Source organism: Hemicordylus capensis, chromosome 3 (genome assembly GCF_027244095.1).
Source record: "Hemicordylus capensis ecotype Gifberg chromosome 3, rHemCap1.1.pri, whole genome shotgun sequence".
Classification (NCBI taxonomy): domain Eukaryota; kingdom Metazoa; phylum Chordata; class Lepidosauria; order Squamata; family Cordylidae; genus Hemicordylus; species Hemicordylus capensis.
The window spans coordinates 188,326,319-188,346,918 of NC_069659.1; the positions used below are offsets into that span (position 1 = coordinate 188,326,319).

The 20,600-nt window shown below is 44.1% G+C and overlaps 1 protein-coding gene across 2 annotated transcripts in view; it reads left to right on the forward strand.

The window, feature by feature from the left end:
• Positions 1-13,479: 13,479 nt before the first annotated feature.
• FGFRL1 (fibroblast growth factor receptor like 1) overlaps positions 13,480-20,600 on the forward strand; it is a 274,981-nt gene continuing 267,860 nt past the window's right edge. Inside the window, exons 1-3 of one of the 2 annotated variants that reach the window (XM_053309697.1) lie at positions 13,480-13,820; positions 14,731-14,911; positions 15,642-15,749. In XM_053309697.1, coding sequence (XP_053165672.1) covers positions 15,689-15,749 — 61 coding nt within the window. In that variant the 5' untranslated portion in view covers positions 13,480-13,820; positions 14,731-14,911; positions 15,642-15,688. The remainder of the gene's footprint in view (positions 13,821-14,730; positions 14,912-15,641; positions 15,750-20,600) is intronic. The other variant, XM_053309696.1, reaches the window with a different exon arrangement.

Here is a 20,600-nt window from a genome sequence, read left to right on the forward strand (position 1 = left end):
ATTTTTTAACACCTTCACAGACTCACTTGAATGAGACAAAACACTGAATTATATGAATACCACTGGGTGTCATCAGCCTGCTAGTGGCATTACACTCCAGATCAGTGTTCCCTGTAACAGGGATTCCCAGATGTTGTTGACTACAACTCCCAGCATCCCCAGCTGCAATGGCCTTTGGTTGAGGATTATGGGGATTGTCAATAACATCTGGAAAACCCTGTTACAGGGAATATTGTTCCAGATCCCTGGACTATTTTGCCTGGCAATTTCACGGAGATGGTAAAGAGAGTAGAAGGAAAAAAATAGAGCCTGTGAGACTCCGTAGCTCTGTTTGGCAGAGCAGTAGTTACCCAGCAACACTTTGTGGACCAGTTCCTCCAGAGAGGAATGGAACCACTGGAACACAAGGCCTTTCACTCCCAATCTAGATGGCTGATCCATAAGGATACCCATGGCCAATGGCACTAAAAGCCACTAGGAGCTGTAGGAGAATTAAGAGGATTGCATTCTGCCTCTCTCAGCACAGGACATCTGTCAGGGTGAGCAGGCCTGATTCAGTGTTGAAACCAAGTCAGAAATCAGTGTCCCCAAGGGTCCCTGGAGATACACACCTTTCCCTAGAGGCAGATATTTGTGCATAATAGTGATTGAAATTTTCTTTGTCAAGAGAGTTGTGTTTTTTTTAAGAGTGGCTTCACAACCATCTCTCTCAAGGTAGCAAGGTGGGACTACCCTCTCTTGTAAGGAGGCAGTACTCATCTCCTGAACCCAGCTGGTCATTCTTCTCCTGCAGCGCCGTCCCTTGCAGGGTGCAGGGCTTGGGGCAAAGGGGTCCGCCCCCTGCATCTGACATCAGCAGCATCTGACGTCAGACGCAGCAGGGTGTGTGGCCTCGCTCTGAAACGGGGCCACCTGCCCTGTTCCAGAGCAAATGCTGGCCAGCACTGCCACGCTGCCGGTATTTACTCTGAAACGGAGGACATGGCCCCATTTCAGAGTGAAGCGTCAGGCACAGGGGGCATGAGGCTTGCTTCCCCCCCTCCCCCAGGCAAGCACACATGGTGGTGGTGGGCAGCCACTGCTCATGCCACCGCCAGGAGCCGAGTGCACAGGCAGTCTGCGAGGCTGCCCACCGCTCGCTGGCACAGCAGTCCCCTCCAAACGTGGGGCCCAGGGCTACCACCCCAGTCACCCCACCCTAAGGTTGGGCCTGCTCTCCTGCTAGAATGTCATAAGCTATTTTGGGAACACAAAAAGATGATAGGATGCACCCTTGCCAAGCACCTTTTCCACATCTCTGGACTTCAATTCATTCACCCAACTGAACTGAAAAACAAGTGGCAAGGCTGAAGCAGTTGAGAGAAATTTTATCTTCAAAGTGTTTATTGAATATGTCACTGCAGGAGTCGGGGTTCCTTGGTATCACTTTGCAGACCAAGCTGGGGAAGGCTATGAACCACGTAGAAACCCTCTGCAGGATGGCACTGCATGGATGCCATGGTGGTGGGAAAGTCTTGCTTGTCTGCCACTACTACTACCACAGAAGAGATCTGAAGATGTGCTCTTCCTTATGTCGGGTCATAGTCACTCCCAAGTTTTCCATCATTTGCTTTCAAGCTCTTGAATTCAAGTTGTTATCCCATCTGCTTTGTTGCTCCCTCTTAAAAGGAGAAGCCAACTAAACTCTATTCAGTGGGGGGAAGTGCCATTGCTGATCATGACAACAGCTTGAGTCATCTCTGGCAGTTGAAATTAGACAAAGACCTAACTTTGGCTTGGATAGGAATTGCTAACCACGCTAACCAGAAACTGCCAGGCCGAACATAGGAAGCTGCCTTACACTGAATCAGGCCATTGCTGATCTCTTAGCAAAAATATGTAATTTGTCCCTACAATCAGGCTCTGTACCAGAGGACTGGAAAGTAGCTAATGGAACTCCCATTTTCAAAATGGATCCAGGGGGCATCTGGGAAACTACAGGCTGGTTAGCTTAACTTCTGTGCCAGGTTAATTGATGGAAAGCATACTTAAGGGCAAAAATTGTTAAACATAGAAGAACAGGCCTTGCTGAAGGAGAACCAGCATGGCTTCTGCAAATGCAAGTCTTGCCTCACTAAGCTTTTGGAGTTCTTTGAACATGTGTGTTAACAGGCATGATCCAGTTGACATGATAAAGGTGATCTGGTTGACATAGTATACCAGGACTTCCAAAAAGCTTTTGACAAAGTTTCCCATCAAAGGTTCTTGAGTAAACTTAGCAGTCATGAGAAAGGGGGACTACACTGATGGTCACCAGCTTAGATGGCTTTTAAAGGAGCTTAGACAAATTCAGGGAGGACAAGCCTATCAATGGTTACTAGTCTGGTGGCTAACCCTAACCCCACCCCCAATAGAATTTACAAGCAATTTTTAGACTAGGATTCTCAAATAATGCAAACTTTTCCTGCAAAAAGGGATAAAAACCTCAGATTTGCCATTTATGTATTGTGGCATTAAACACAGATAATATCTGTGAGCCAAATACCTGCCAAGTTTTTAATGGTGTCAAATAAGAATTTTCAAGTTGCGTCCAAAGTGAAACATAGACTTGAGATTCAATATTCAAAACCAAAACTGAAGATAGACTGTATGCCCAATGATAAGCTTGAAAATGTGGAAAATTAAACCCAACTTCTTCAATAGTTTGTGAAATGAAAAGTTAGTTGGGTGCCCCTGCCATTAAAAAAAATGCCTAAACTATAATGGAATAAGAATAGGAAAACCTCTTAATATGCATCTGAGTATGGGAACTAAATTAATCTTAACCACTTTTATTTTACCCTAAATACTGAAGGGGATCCTAGACCATCGATCTAAACAATTTTTCATTGTGTCAGAAACATTTAGTTTAACTAATGCAAGGGCTTCCTAGAAATTACTATACTAAGATAAACAACAACAAAAAACAATCCGGACACCACCTAAACCCTCAAACCTTCTAACTGATAGCAGTATCATTAGGATGTAAAGACATCAGATCAGATTTACCCCAATTTATAGAATATCCAGATAGATTGTTAAACCTTTTGAATAAAGAAATGAGATTAGGGATCAAAACCTCTGGCTCTGGCTTAGTGATAAAATATAAAATCTGTATAGAGAATGAAACAATTATAACTATACAGGCAAACCTCATTATACGTGTTTTTGATATCTGCAAATTTGTGTATCCACAGACAGGAAAAAGACACCTGACCTTGGCATATAAGCGGTGGGGGGGGGACCCATGTCAACTTCACATATCCGTGGGTCGGAGGTAGTTGGAAATGACTGAGACGTCATTTTCAGTTGCCATTTTGTTTCTTGGAGCCACAAAATGGCTCCTGGTTTTTTTTAAACCCTCAAAATGGCAACTTTTGGCCAATTTGCGGGCATTCCGGGGGCACAGCACGATGTGGAGGGTGCAGCAAAGCATGGTAAGGTGCTTTCCCCCACATCCCCCCACAATTTTGCCAAAAATCGGCATTTCCCCCGTATTTTACTGGCAACCGAGAACCTAACCCCCAATTCCCTATTCACCCAATGCCTCATTATTCACGGTTTCCATATCTGTGGTACAACCACAACCCTTGTGAATATCGAGGTCCTCCTGTAGAGACAAATGTATATTGTGGACTGAGCAATAGCTTGTTCTAGTTTCCTGATTCTTGTATTGTCTGTTTCCTGAATGCTTTTCAAATGAATTTTGTATATAGAAATTTGGGGCTGATGAGCTGAGATGAATAAACAATGTGTGAGTAATATTTCTTTTTGATAGCAATTAGCAGTATGATTCCTGGGGGTAGTTTTTTTTTCACATACCAGTAAGAGAAACAAAATGTACTTGCTGTCAGATCTGGCATGCTGGGAGACATTTTACATCAGATACTTCATATCAGATAATAGGAAATTAATAATCGTTGCTTTTATCTTTACATCTAAAACTAATTCTCCCCCTTTTGGTTGTATTTAGTCTATTTCATGAGTGTTTTTAGATGAGTTTACATTATTTTTTTAATCAGATGGAACTTCTCAGCACAGTGGTATGTAACACTAACATAAAATGAAATATTGTATTATACTTTATTACAATATAACAACAGTGTTTCTCCATCTCTCCACATATTTTTCCCCCTTTGCCATGCAGCTGGCCTGTCTGTCCATGATCTGAACTATTATCTGCTAGGCTACCCAGATTGGCAGATAATGCTGATATGAAATATTTCAGACCTCTGTAGAATCATACGAAGCAGTTAACAACACTGCCTGAAACCAAGGCCCCTTAATAAGTGATTGTGTTAAATCTGCAGATTCAAAGACTCAGGCCAAAGCAGAGCTGACCTTTTTTGGAAATGGTATCGTAAAATAATGGCAACTTGCCAGCTTACATACAGAAGAGTTTTAGGGGTCTTTCTGTGCATGAAAGCAGTTCCAGTAAGGCAGAAGGCAATCTCCTTTCCCTAAAGATTCCAAAAATAATACGTGGATCATAAAATGTTCATCCATGGGGGAGCAATCTCCCCTCCACCTAAATTTGTTGGCATTTGGAGGCTTCCAAGAAGCTACTGTGCATGCATGGTTCCCAGCAAGATCTCTAATCAGACTGCCTTCAATGTTCCAATTCCTTATGTCACAAATGGAATGGGACACAGAACTCCTGTAAACAAAATGCAGCCGGGGGAGGGGGGGCTGGCAGTTGGATCTACAATGGGATTGGGGCAGTAAGAGGAAAATTGAAATGAGGCTGCTAAATGTCAGTCCTGTGGATACAATGGAAGGTTAGTAAGAAAAATCTGAAAAATCCCCTCTGCAAACCCAGAGGCACTCTTTGGTATTGTTCCATGTTTCCTGGCATTGAAAACAGGTTGCAGGGTTGTGGATGGTAAACCGACCTCCCCGCTACCCAGTGCTTCAGCAAAAGTGAGGACCAGAGCTCAGGCTGTTCAGAAAGCAGTTGATATGCTATGGCCCATTGACATGCTAATCTGATGTATCAGTTTTCCATGCTAAGGATACCCCAGTTTGGATGGAGGGTTGTGTACAATGCACATTTTGGGAACCATAAAATAACCAATGCATTTCTTGTAAGAACAGTTGCATTCAGGAAGTTTTGTACATTTAAATAAGAAGCTTTTGGAGGTTGGGTTTTTTGGGGGGGTGGGATTAATGTTCCTCCAAATTGGTCATATAGTGGGAATAACTGCATCTTGCCTTCATAGTTTTCAACAAATAAATTCCTGCAAGGTTCAAGATTTGTCCAACACCCACCATTAATATCCAACCACATGCTAAAAGCCTAAAAGAATGTAAGAGGAGAAATATGCCATCAACATCTATTCCATTATCATGAGAAATGCTTTATTGTGAATATGAGTGTTGTAGTATTTTCAAAACCACACTGCTACCTTTCTGAGATATTTTTCAAGGCAGATAAAGAACCAAATGTTTAAATGAGAGGTGAAGAAGGAGTTGAATTAATCTGTGATTTGCAGGCAGGGGGGAACCGGCAAAGGGCCAGCCATTCTCTATAGATAAAATAAGGAAAAACGACTGCTCAAATCCTGAAAAGAGACCATGTGAGTGGGATTGATAACATCTCCCCTGAAGAATATGGGAAAACCATTTACTTCCCTATCTAAAGTATTTCAGGAAAATGCAACACCTGAGATCTGTCACAGAGCAACAGTGACTGCTTTACAAGTTTGAGAGAAAAAAGATTTGGGCTTGGCAGCAGTTCCTGCTCTTGCTGTTGGCGTTCATAATCTGGTGGCACAAATTACTTAACACTATGGATATCTTGCATGCAGACTAAAACTGATCCCAAGAATGCCTTCCAGACAACACAGCAGGGTTTGCACTCCACGCTTGATTATGCCTTGGGAGCCACAGAACTGCTGGTTATTATTGTGCTAAAATAAGATCACAGCTTCAAAATAAGACCATGATTTTAATCCTTGTAGCTAGCAAAAGATGGCTTTTCTTTTCTTTTTTTGCTTTCCTCTGTTGGTTGTAGCTTGCGGTACACTATGGAATACCACTGTGGCGTGCTATTACATATCAATAATACCAGCTTGCCTTGCTACTTGAGCTGGTTGCCTGGGATTGGGAGTCTGGAAGACCCAGCCATGGCCATTGTGCATATCTGAGCAAATTAGGCAACTTCATTTGCACGGCGGGGCGTGGGGAATCAATGCTTCTTACAAACTTTGGTAAATTAATTTGAGAGTGGGGGTATGACATGTATGGGTACTGGGCAGGCCCCACAGCTGGGATGGGACTGTGGGGATGTCCTCTTTGTTAACTATGTACCTTGCAATCATTAGAAGAACTCTGGAGTGGTTGGCAAGAAAGCTTTACATTTGCACACAAGGAGTGGATTCTCTAGTACTACAGTATTTTCTGCCATTAACAAATAAACTCATTAAAAGATTGATGGGAACTTTAAATTCAATATGAATTTTGAATCACACCATATGAATTTTGAGAACTTGCTGCGCCCATTCTGGAATATTATTATGGGCGTAAAACAAACATACAAAAAGCTATTACTACTTTTCTATGAAGAAAGGGGGCAATTTTCTCCAAAGTAGAGCTGGTCTTGTGGCAGTGGGCAGGAACTGTCCCTTTACTTAAACATATTCCGTCTTGGTTTGCCTTTGAATGGGAGATTACATGTGTGAGCACCTTAGGGGATGGGGTGAGGCCGTACCATAGCTCAGTGGAAGAGCATCTGCATAATTCTATCCTTACAAATAGACTGAGAGACTGGGGAGACAGTATAGGCAAATTACTTAGAAATTAAGAGCATAGAACACAGAGAAGATTTGGAGAGCCATTGCAAAATGTTGTGCCAGTTGGGGCAATGGGTTGGTGACTGGTTGTGGAGGTGGGTGCTAGAGAGTTTGCTGGCTTTAATCTGGTCTGTGGCATCTTAAAAATAAATAAATTATATACTGCTTTTCAACAAAGTTACATATCAGCGAAACATCCAAGAATATGGTTCCCTGCCCCCAGAAATGCTCACAATTCTATGGGGAGGAGCATGGAGCATTCTGGATTACGGATCTTGATATTAACCTATATACAGAATTGATAAAGGCATTTTAAAGGTCATAGAGATGTGTATAACTTGTGCCAATATGCTAAGATAGTAATGTATAAGCCCTGTTGGCTTTATCCCACAGGCTAGAGTTTTGGTAAGGTATTTATTTCCCTTCTGCTTCTCTGTTAATCTACAAGTCACTAAAAAGGGCAGGATCTAAATAGCAGGATGCAAGCTTCCCCTTATATTACAGATTTCCCAGCTAGTGTATCTTGTGGACATGGCTAGAACAAAAATTAAAACTGGGTAATCTGGTAGCCCAGACCCAGGGAAGTACTGAAAAAGTTGCATTGAATGAAGTACAGCTTGGTATACAGAATCCCTTGTAATATGAAAGCTGTACTATTTGCTGTTGGAAGTACTGAAGGAAGTTGTTCTGTAAGTTTTAAATTTAAACATGAGCCCCTATACCAGAAGCCTGAATTCTAACACAATGGGCTCATAATTTAGATTGGTGCTTTTAGGAATCCTGTTACATGAACAGTGCCCAAATCTCAATAGTCTCACTGTATAGTACTTCCAAGGCTCAATCCCATAGGGTTCTAGCTGTACTATGTCTAAATGCTAGCTTATAGCTTTAAACAATAGCAGATCTAATATAATGTATGCTATGTGTCTTTTTCTACCATTGAACTTTTCCTGTCTTGCCCTTCACTTTTCCTTGACATGTTTCTTTTCATGCCTATATCAAAAACTCTAGGAGTAAAATTAAAACTTTTCCCACTACCTTTGCTCCCTATTAACTAGAATACTCATTTCCTGCCTTTTAAGAGAGGGCATATTTGCACCCCAGAAGCAGATTTGGAGATACACATGGAGGAAAGTCGAGCAGGGCCTTAGCCTTGCTTAATCCCAAATGATTTTCTTTAAAAATTGTTCTTTGTATTTTATCAATAATATTTTTGTGACTGAACTCTGCAAAATTATTGCATCTCTCCAAGTGTGGTGAGTATGGCAATGTCTGCTGTCATGGAGAGTGCCTGCACTTCTAAATTTGCAACTACACCAGCACTGCTGGTAGTAGCCCTTCTTGTAACACTGCACATAAACCTGTAGAACTGCCATCAGGCAAAACAGTGACTGCCCTTCCTACATCATTGCACTATCTTAACACAGGTGCTTGGGTTAACAGATCCTTTAACTCCTTGTATGCTTCCTCATGGCATCCAGCTAAACTCAACATCTTGAATTCAGAAATTTTGTTCTGAATGGAGATGCAACAGTTGCCATTCTTGGGCTAAATTTTGCTAAATAAAATTTACTTGCACCCAGCAAACATGTAGAAATAAATGAGATGGAGACAGGATACAGAACAAACACACACGTGTGTGTTTGAGAAATACTTGTTGTAAACTTACAGTAACATTGAGTATGTAAGTAAGTAAGTAAAACTTTATTTTGGTTGTAGACAGCAATACAACAATATAAAACAAATAAGAAAATAATAATAAATATATAATACTACTACTAATAATAATAATAAACAAAGGCATGATAAAGTAGCAGGGATGATACACTGGAACATCTGAAAAAATACAAGCTACCTGTAGCCAAAAATTGGTGGGACCATAAAATTGAAAAAGTTGAAGAAAATGAAGATGTAAAAATATTATGGGACTTCCGACTACAAACAGACAAACATCTGCCACACAATACACCAGATATAACTGTAGTCGAGAAGAAAGAAAAACAAGTGAAAATAATCGACATAGCAATACCAGGGGATAGCAGAATAGAAGAAAAAGAAATAGAAAAAATCACCAAATACAAAGATCTACAAATTGAAATTGAAAGGCTGTGGCAGAAAAAGACCCAAATAATCCCAGTGGTAATTGGCACCCTGGGTGCAGTTCCAAAACAACTTGAAGAGCACCTCAACACCATAGGGGCCACAGAAGTCACCATCAGCCAATTACAAAAAGCAGCTTTACTGGGAACAGCCTATATTCTGTGACGATATCTATAATAACAGCAACAACATTGATAATAAAATTCAGCTATACCAGGTCCTTGGGAAGGACTCGATGTCTGTATAAAACAAACCAGTCAATAACACCTGTCTGACTGTGTGAATAAATAATAATATAATCATATAAAATCAGACCACATTTATATGCATTTGGCATATTATATAAGAATATTTGGCCACAATATGAATAACATCTGAATTAAGATTAGTGAGCAAATAGTTTAAATAAAAATCATCTCCACGACCCGGAAGACATTGAGTATGTATAAAAGCACTGCAGGCAGCTGTGTATGTAAGCCAGTTGCCTACTGACTCAGACCAAGTAAAGTGTTTTTGTTTTGTATTCTGCCTCCATTTCATTTATTTCTCTATGTTTGCTGGGTGCAAACACAATGAGAGAGAGAGAGAGAGAGAGAGAGAGAGCAGCTGCCCATACAAGGAGCAGCCACTTACCTCCTCTTGCTCACTTATTCTCTCCCTCTGTGCAGTGGTGTGGATTGGGCTTCCTCAGAGGAAGATGCCCAGAGGGAGTGCCCATGCCACCTGATGGGAGTGCACAGGAGTAGGAGATTAACTGCTCTTTGTTGGAACAGCTGCTACCTCCTCACCATCAGCCTCTCAGCACCCCAGGAATGGCAGCGCCATGGGGGGAAAAAGTAAAAGGGGCACCACATGCCTCCAATGGCTCAGCTACTGCCTGCTCCCTCTGAGAAGCCGCCCCCCCACTTCAATCTCTCTGGAAGGCTCTACCAGTTGACACAGTATACTTGGACTTTCAAAAAGCTTTGGGCAAAGTTCTCCTCAAAGACTCTTGAGAAAACTTAGCAGTCATAGGATAAGGGGACAGGTTCATGTGTGGATTGGTAACTGGCAGGGGCGTAACTATGATAGGGCAAGGGGAGACAGTTGTCTGGGGGCCCACTGCCTTGGGGGCAGTCACATGACTGACTCCCCCAGCCGTGCACCCACCTGAGTTTCCCTCAGTTGTATTCATCCTCTGAAATTGATGTGAGTGTTAAGACCTGGAGCTACCAGAACAGCATGCCTTTCTCTAGTACCATTAAATGACTTGCATCATCCACAATTTACAAAACCTTTAAAAAAATAATTTAGGATGATGTTCTATTGTGGCACATAGGAGATAGATATAGATATAGATATAGATATAGATATAGATATAGATATAAAAATTTTACTCTGCTTTTGGTTACCACTATTCAGCCTCATTTACAATTTCTTTACTTCATGAGCTGAGCTTCAGTGACAGGGGGCCCATTTTAAAATCTTGTCTCTGGGCCCACTCCAACCTTGCTACGCCTCTGGTAACTGGTTGAAGGACACAAAACAGAGGGTAGGAATAAATTATTATTATTATTACATTTATATCCCGCCCTTCCTCCAAGGAGCCCAGAGAAGTGTACTACATACTTAGGTTTCTATTTCACAACAACCCTGTGAAGTAGGCTAGGCTGAGAGAGAAGTGACTGGCCCAGAGGCACCTAGTTAGTTTCATGGCTGAATGGGGATTTGAACTCGGGTCTCCCCGGTCCTAGTTCAGCACTCTAAAATGGAGGGAAGTAAGAAGTGGGGTTCTCCAAGGTTCTGTACTGGGACCAGTTCTCTTTAACTTGTTCATGAATGATCTAGAAGTTGGGGTAAGCAGCGAAGTGGCCAAATTTGCAGATGACACTAGACTACTCAGGGTAGTGAAATCCAAAACAGATTGCGAGAAGCTCCAAAAGGATCTCTCCAAAGACAAAATGGCAAATGCAGTTCAGTGTAAGCAAGTGTAAAGTGATGTATATAGGGACAAAAAAAACCCCAACTTGCACGTATTCACTGATAGGATCTGAGCTGTCAGTGACTGACCAGGAGCAGGATCTTGGGGGTGGACAGCTCAATATGTGGCAGCTGTGAAAAAGATCAATTCCATGTTTGGAATCAGGAAGGGGTTTGAAAATGAAATAAATGCTAATATCATAAAGCCTTTATTAAAAAACTATGATGTAGCCACACTGGGAGTTCTGTGTATAGTTCTAGTCACCATACGTTAAAAAGGACATTCTAGAACTGGAGCTAGTGCAGAAGAGAGCGACCAAGAGGATCAGGGGCCTAGAGCACCTTCCTCATAAGGCAAGGCTACAACACCTGGGGCTTTTTAGTTTAGAACAAGTTTTTCGGGTAAGAACTAATCTGCCTACTTTCCTTTCACTATTATCTTAATTTATAATTACCCTCTGCAAAAGTTAGCAACATCTGCCATCTTGAATGGGGGTGAATAACATCATCACAAACTGTGCTGTTGAGGTGTCCTGTGTCCCTACAACTTGGTCAAGGCACTGCCAAGTTGATGGGGTGGGGGGGACAAAAGCCGACACACATGCAGAATGCGGTAAGCTTTCCTTAAGGAAAGTAGGCTAAAAAAAGACAACTGAGGGGGAAAATGATAGAGATCTATAAAATTATGCATGGTGTGGAGAGAGAAGTTTTTCTCCCTCTCTCATAACCACAGAACAAGGGGTCTTATTGTGATTTAGGACCAAGAAGTTTAGGACCGACAAAAGGAAGTACTTTTTCGCACAATGCATAATTAACCTATGGAATTCTCTGCCACAAGATGTGGTGACAGTTACCAGCCTGGATGGCTTTCAGAAGTGCTTAGATAAATTTCTGAAGTACAAATCTATCAGTGGGTTATAAGTTACCTCCAGTCTGAGGGTTATAAGTTACCTCCAGCCTCAGAGGCAAGATGCCTCCAAATATTGCAGGGGAGCAACAGCAGGAGAGAGAGAGGGCATGCCCGCAACACCATTGCAAGAGCAACCACAGTGTCCCCACTCTCTTTTTGCCCCCTCTGACTCTACCAAGGCAGCAAAGCACCTGTGTGGGCTGCCCAGAGACATCTGGTGGGCTACTGTGAGACACAGGATGCTGGACTAGATGGGCCTTGGGCCTGATCCAGCCGGGCTGGTCTTCTGTACTTGCTCCCCCTTCTGCTCTCTCGCTGCGGCCTGGAGAGGACTGAGCCCTCTGGGCCCAATCCCCACCATCAGGCCACGGAGGAATCGGATGCAGGTGAGCTAAGCAAGCGAGAGAGAGGATGAGGTGACTGCTCTTCGCATGCGCATCCATCGGTCTCTGCCCGCTTAAGCTCTTTGCACTGCGGCCCCAAAGGAAGAAAGAGCGGGCGAGCAGGCAGCGGGACTCCGCCTCGTGCTTTGCTGCCTTGGCAGAAGGCCGAGAGAAGGGGCAAGAAGAGAGAGCGAGCAGGACCGGTGTTGCTCCTGCAACGGGCAGCCCTGCCGGGCCCCCCTTCTTCTCCCTGCCAGGCCACGGAAAGAGCGGGTGGGCGCCGGGCAGAGGCGGCAGGAGCAGCTCACTGTCCACCTGTTCTGGCCGGCGTGACGGGCCCGATCCTGACTGCGGCACCGGCACGCTCCCGGGAGAGAGGGCGGATGATGAGCAAGCAGCGCCCAGCAGCACTCGCTCCCTTGCCTGCTTTGGCGAGCTAGCGAACAGCAGCTGTCCTGCGCCGCCTCGGAGACTCAGGGGAGGGAAGCTCGGACTATCTACAGCTACACTGAGCGGAGGGGGGCGGCGGCGGCGGCAATTACTCAGCAGGGCCCAGTCGCCCCAGGAACTGCTGCTGCCGCTGCCGCCGCCGCCGTGCCTCAGCACCAGTGGGCTCCCCAGAGGCGATGGGGTCTCGGCAGCTGCCCAGAGGAGCCAGAGCCGCCGCCGCCTCCTGCTGCCGCTCTGCTCCTTCTGGAGCGTGATCCCGCCACACGGCCCCTGGCAAGGTATCCTCTTTAGGTGCCTCGCGGCTGGAGTTTCTCAACACCACCAGCGGCGGTGAAGCAAAGGGTTAAAAGTAGGGAAGCGATCAGGGCGGAGGGATTAACTTGATTGGTGCGAAGTTTGGCGCGGGGCGGGGCCGGGCCGCCTTTGCCAAGTTCTGCGCTCCCCAGAATCGCAAAGCCTTGGCGCGGGGGGCGGGGGGAGAAGGGGGAGTCCTTCCTCGCTGCTCGATCGTTTGTTGAAACAGCTGCAGCCGCGAACCCACCCGCCCCTCACCTCGTCCCCCTTTTCTCCTCTCCCGCAACGCGATCCCGACTCACATAGAGCCCCAGAGGACGGCATCCCGCCGTCCCCGTCGCTCCGGCATCCTGCAGCGGCTCCGGATCTGAAACGATCCCGCGGCTCCGCGTCAGGCGGCTGGAGACTTGCGGAGCGATCGCGAAAGGAGCTGGAGAGGGAGTCTCGGCTGCTCTTCGCTAAACGCCCAGAGGGATCCGACCGGGCTGCGGCGGGTGTTGCTGTCTGCCAGCAGGGAGACTGGCGCCTTTGTGCGGAAAGATGGTGGCGGGAGCTGCGGCGCTTTTAACAAGTGCGCGCAAAGTCCGTCGGTGAAAAGCAAGAGTGCTGAAGCCGCAGCAGGTTCCGCTCGCCACAAAAACCTGGACTTCGCTTGGATCGCCAAGGCAAATCCTCCCGCGGGCTCGCAAGAACCAGCGTCCTTGGCGATTTTCCTTGCCCTCGCTTTGCATCGCGGATTCGGAGACCCTGTCAAAGTTCAGACGTCGACCGAGTCCCTTGACTAGGAAGCACATGGGACAAACTGGAAGCGGAGGACCGGCCATCAGGGACTCGCGGGCGCAGGAGGAGGAGATGTGGCAAGCGGCTTGAGCCGCGCGGAATCGGTGACAGCGCCGGCGCCGGCAGAAGCTCCAGGTACGCAACAGCGAAGTTGCTTCCCGCGGCAACATGCCTCGCCCCCCCACGCGCGCCTCCTTGTAGTGTAAGGAGAGGATCGGGAGCCAGCCAGAGACCCATCTTTGGCTGGAGCCCCGTGGCCTTACCTGACTGGAGGTGGGTGAATGGATGAGCTAGAGGAACCGGAGACGACCTCTGCTCTCATCCGTTCCTTGGGGGGGTCCTGCCACTCTAGCAAGCGGCTCCCACGCGGGGTGCCGCGGTTGCTGGATAAAGCTGTGGTTGCCCTATTACGGTCAGCCTTGCAGATTCCTATGCGGGGAGAGAGGCTGGCAGCGTATCCCCCGTCTCCCATCCTCTCAGCGCCCGCCCGCTCCCACGAGTAAGCCGCCCTGTTTGAAAGTTAACCTTCTCCTTCGGTTTCGCGGCGCAGGCGGAGGCGCTCTTCCCCACGGCCTCCTGTCACTTTCACAGGGGATGCGGCTGACGTCTTGAGGGCCGCCGCGCCAAGGGAAAGTGGGGCGCAGAAAGGACGGCTGGAGCGAGACCTCTCTGTCATCTTCACCGCTGACTCGTAGCTGCCCCATAAGACCCTTTAAGCACAGCATCCCAGTCAGTCAGAGTTCCCCATCCTTCCATTACTTGCTTATCATCAGACATCTAATCCACAGTAATGGTTGAGGGTATTCAAGGGTAGCATTTGCCCCGGATTAACTATGCTGGATATTTGCTGGTGTGAGCTTGTGCTTGTCAGATCGTATCCTGGCGGGGCTCTTTTTTCATTGAACATCTAATATACTTTGGAAGTTAGTGATAAGGATGGTCGCGTTTGACTCTTTGCTTATTTTGAACATCTCAGGTTGAGCTAAGTTTACCTCAATGTTTCTTGCAAGTAACTTTTATCTGAGTCCCCTCTTTCTCTTGACAGTTTCAAAATGCACGTATTTGGGGGGCACCTTTCTCCCCCACAACTTCTTTTGATGGGCATGCCGCGCACTCTTCACGTGGGATGAACTGACGCTTTGGGCTTTGACTATGCAGTTTTCTTTCCCCAAGCATCCCTCCCCACCCCCCACCCCCGCAACGCCCAGGAGTGATGGTGCAAATTTGTAAGCTAATGGCATTGTGTAATTATTTGCTTTGTTGGATGCTTTACACGGATTGTTGTGTGTCCTGAGGGCAAGGAACGTTTAAATCAGCAGTTTACAAGAGGGAGGAATTCAGACAGTGTTTAGAGGGTGGGAATTTTAGCAGGCAAGTAGAATAATAGCAGTCATGTCAATGCTCTCTGCCTTTATGTCTGGGCTTTTTCTTTTTCCTGGGTATGTTAGAATATCAGAGACACATTTAAGAATCGAATGATTTAAGTATATGTGCTTTGAGGACACACCTGCTGTAAACCAAAGTTTTGAATTTAAGGCACGAGCTAGTTTTCTGTGTTGCTACTAAGGACAGCTTAACACAAGCAAGTTTGACATTACTGATGGGGAGAAAAATAACTTTTCCCTGTTACAGATGGGAAAATACTCTACTTTCTCCAGAAATGTGAGGTTTATTTCTTTAAAAACTGACATTTTGTGACTTTTGAAATTCTCATTCTATGCTTAGAAGTGTTCTAGGGATTTTGTAGGATTTATATTGTTCAGGAGCAAAAAAGGTAGAGTGTTTCAAGTAGTGGATTAATTAGAAAAACCTTATGTTATTTGATTGACTGTTTTTAAAAGCATAGTGGTGTAATTTCATCTACTGACATCTTTTGTTATATTTGATGAGATGTTGAGCTTGGTGTTTTATCTTTACATTTTTCTTGCCCCCTTTCCTGTTCTCTCTCTTTTTCAGGTTTGAAAGAAGAATAGCTTTCTTCTGGAGAGAATCCAGCTTTCAAAATGGGAGTCCAGTTTGCACTGCTTTTTGTCGGGATTATTGCGCTTGCTGACTCGGCAAGGGGTAAGGAGAATGAGCTTCAAGCTGCCTGGAAACAGTTTGTCTTCTATATTTTGACTCCAGCTGAACACATGCGCTGTACATGTATTTGAATTCTTTCCAGAGACCCTCTAATAATGGCCCTTGTTACACAAAAAGTCTTCCTTGCCATTGGAGCATTGCATCTCAAAAAGCAATTAGGTTCACTTTTGGTACTTATTTCCTGCCATGCAGGTGTGCTCTGGGGGCTTTCCATTGCCGTTGTTGCTTAGGTGTGAAAATACGCAGTTGGCTTCCAATTTTCAGTCTGGAGTAAAAAGAAAACAATTGCATTCCTTGGTGGATCAGGAGAGCCTCTCCCCTTCTGTAATCTCTCTCAGCCCAGCTCTGTGTATTCCCAATAGTGCTAACTAAACAAACAAATCCATTAACTTCCCCCAAGTGACAGACAAATGACAGTTCTCAACAGCTAGCACATATTTTAGCACCGGGGACTCTGACACGTGATCAGATTCCCTTGAACAGGTTGCATTACCACAGAGAGTGGCTGGGCAGTAACAATAACTAGGCTGCAGTCCTAAACACACGTACTAGGAAGTAGGCCCCATTGAACACAGAGGGGCTTACTTCTGAGTAATCTTGCATAGAAGTTCATTGTAAAAAAATGGATTTTTTTTTTTTAAAAAGAATTGATCTTACAAAAGACTGAAGAACAATTAGGACAATTTCCAGCCCCTTCCTTATCAGAAGACCAGAGCAGCCCTTTATCAGCAGGAAGAGCATGCTTGGCACTGTTGAAAGCACTGGCCTATTAAAATCACCTTAACATATATATTGTATTGTAGTGTAGTTAGAGTTCAGAAGACTGGTGCAAATAATCATGGGTACAATCCACCCTATTAAACTTGGCCAGGACTCCAGTTGACTTTAATGGTTCTGGATTGCACTCATGAATTGTAGAAGTACACAGTACCGGGCTGTTTCAATTAGCTCGCAATTTTAAATTTAATATTAGCCTCAGTAGCTGTAACACAAGTGTGGGGTCAGTATGAGCACAGGGAGGGAGTCAAAGTCTTGCTGCGAAAACAATAGCTGCTTGGTTAAATGCATGTTTCCTCCATTGTGCTCACCCCCTAGCAAACATTTTATAGAGGCAGTAGCAGTGTAAGATGATCCTTCTATATGCTGGATGAAAGGCAAACAATATATAGCTTTTTAAGACTGTAAAGTCTGAATGGAGACAAAATCTTAAGCTAGAGGTAGTAGACAGTAGAATGAATTGAGAAAATGTCAAACTTGTATTCCTCGAACAGATTGTAGATTCAAATACTCTGTGTTGCTCAGTGAAGACTGTGGGATAACTAGTAGACAAAAGGTTTTCCATAGATTCTGAACAAAAATATTTTTGAAGGCTAAATTTTTCTACATTTGTTGGGTTCCTTTATTGTTTTTCTAAAATGTAAAAGATGACATTTATGTTGGAGCACTTTGGGCTGTGGTTTTGTTAACACTAAAAAGGTATTGCTTTGGACTTCGTAGCTTCTACAGATGAAATGCTTTAGTTAACATAAAGAATGAAAGTTTGTGAAGTTTGATTAGCAGTTAGCTTTATGGAACTCTGCTCAAAATTGATATGGAATAAACATTGGATTATGAGAATTTTCTGTTAATTGCAATTGCATAAAATAGAAGTGGTTGGATAGGTTAGAACAGGGATGGCCAGCTGGTGGTCTGCAGGCTAATTCTAGCCCCTTGAGCAATTTTATCTGGTACCTAATACCCTGTCAAACTTTAATATGGGCATAGTAAAATGTTTTGATCCAGTTGCACTTGTAAGGAAAAAAGTAAAAAACATTTTCAGATGTTAATATATTGGGGTAGGCTGTACTTTTTACATCTCTTTTTCATATGTAATGGCCTGACCATGCACCATATTTATGAAGCCTTTACTAGATCATTCCAACTCTGTTATGGAATTTGAACGTCCATTGTTTGTATACTAAATCACATTTCCAGCCACTGGGCCACTGCTGGGAGAACAAAGTGACTCCAGGAGTTTGCCTTCCTATAGAAACTGTGGTAGACACTGGAGTGATATGAATTATGGGAGAGATGGGGGGGGGGGTGGAGGGGACTAGGATAAAACATTTATCTGGGAATGAGAATGGGTGGAACTGTCTTGAAGTATTGGAATAGACGTTGACTAGGAATTAATTTGGTAGAACAGATTATATTGTGGTAGACCCAGCAGAATAAAAGAGATTTCTGTAACTGGGTTTTTTGAGCTTTCATTCTAATATACTTTGAGGCCTCAGGTTTGGGCAGGAGACATATATATATTCAAACAGGAAGCCCTTGGAATGAAGGATGTAGAATCTGACTCTTTTAGCACTCGAATGGCTTGAATGGTCAACTTCTTAGGGTTTGTGAGCCAGCCAAGGTTTTCCAAATGGGGTCATTACCTGGGCAAATTGAGTGAATTGGCTCCACATTAAACTACAGGGAAGTATTTATACTGAAGTCAGGAATACAGATTCAAATAAAATTCCTGATCTGAAACATGATCAGATGGACATTAAATATTTCTGATATTTGCTTTTGTTAATATGTTCCTTTAGATTTCCACTGAAAGTCATTTCATAAGCTTGCTTCTAAATCTTAGCTGAATTGTTAGAAATATTATATAGCCCCCCCCCCATTTCACCAACAGATTAGATTCCCTTGTCTTTAAACCTTATTGTTCAGAATTTTCCCTGACTGTAAGGTCCCCAGATTATGGAGAATAGCCAAAAATATTATTATAATAGAAGAATGGCAACAACATAGGAAGCTGCCATGTACTGAGTCAGACTATAGGTCCATCTAGCTCAGTATTGTCTACACAGACTGGAAGCGGCTTCTCCAGGGTTGCAGGCAGGAATCTCTCTCAGCCCTATCTTGGAGATGCAAGGGAGGGAACTTGGAACCTAGATGCTCTTCCCAGAGCAGCTCCATCCTTTAAGGGAAATATCTTACAGTTCTCACACATCAAGTCATCACATTTGGAACCAGGGTGGACCCTGCTTAGCTAAGGGGACAAGTCATGCTTGCTACCACAAGACCAGCTTTCTTTTCTAAACAAGATGGGCACAATTTGTTTTTGTTTAAAGCCAATGTTATAAATGGTTTGGACACATAAGATTATTTACATTAAGCATTCTTTAGCCTTGTGAACATTGCACTTTTTAATGGGACATATATTCTTTTGTTCTAATATATGGTACCTAGAATGATTAAGCAGCCAATCATATTGACTAATATAGCAGTTTTGAGGTATGTGGAAATACAGGCGCCTCTCATTATTCATAGGGGTTCCCTTCTCACCTATAACTGTGTGTACAAAAACTGTAAATAAAGGAACCTTACCCCTATGGGAATCTAGGGATTAGGTTCATACCCCCCTCCCAAAAAAAGTGGGAAGGTGGTGGGGTGGGGGAGAAATGAGGGTAGAAATGAACAGCACCTTTCTCCATGGTTCCAGAAATGTACCTGAAACCACTCAAATTTGCCAAACATTTGGTGAACATTCACCCCCTAAAAGTTTAATAGGAAGAGCCTCAAAAAGGATCTGTTGTAAAATGGTGGCCAGAAGTGACACAGTCATTTCTGGCCACTCAGCTACCATGAGTAGGTGAATTTTAACCTATTTTCGTACCATGTATAAAGAAACTGGGTCTCTAAGACCTGTTTGTGGATACACAAAACTGTGGGTAAGGAGGGCAGAGCACACCACCTCCTTCTTCTAAGAGTCTAGAGTGTAAAGACTTCCATTCTTGCCTTATTTCCCCAAATCAAGTTCTAAATTAGTTTTTACCAATAATGTTGGAGGGTGTTCACAGAGGGACCTTTATTAGTAGGAAAAGAACTCTCAACAAGGAATTCATTTTGGCAAGTGGAATTCTGCCACTCTATGTGATGGGACGTTTCACCCAATGATCTAACTACTCTTGACTGTTTTCATGAGTTGGCATGATTGTAACAGTGTTTGTTTGAAGAAAGGAGAACTCTGGCAAGTCTTCTTATTCTGGAAGTTATACAGTTTTTGCTCCCCGCTCTGATTCATCCCCGTGTTTTTGTTTTCAAATCATACAACTTGGGAACAGATTGGCTTGACCCTAACCATTTGAATCAGTATATTTGTCTGCATCCATGTCACCTTTTTCAATGTCAGTCAGTGAGGTGGCATTTTAAGAGCTGCTTCACAAATTATACAGCAACTAATCTGGGTGTGCCACTGAGTGTAACGGGCAGTCGGAGCCAGTCCTGGCTCTGATGAGTCTTACATGTGTTTTCAAGAACAGTTTGTCACATTCACACTTATATCTTTGGATGTAAAAAATCTTAGTGAACCACTCCAGATAGGCACAGAGGGGCTAACCATCCTGTAGCTAACACAGGGAGTAGACTGTAGTGTGCAACAGCAGCAAGAGAATCTTGGAAATACAATCCTGTGACTTGAAGCAATGAATTTGAATCATTTGTTTTAAAAATTTGTGGATGTCTCCCCTCGGAGGCCAACCGCCTAATGGCACAGTGGGGAAATGACTTGACTAGCAAGCCAGAGGTTGCCGGTTCGAATCCCCGTTGGCATGTTTCCCAGACTACGGGAAACACCTATGTTGAGCAGCAGCGATACAGGAAGATGCTGAAAGACATCATCTTATACTGTGCAGGAGATGGCAATGTTAAATCCTTCCTGTATTCTACCAAAGACAACCACAGGGCTCTATGGTCGCCAGGAGTCGACATCGACTTGACGACACACTTTACTTACCTCTCAGATACTTCAATTTATATACTGTATAGATATATTGCTTAGGAGTTGATTGTCCACAG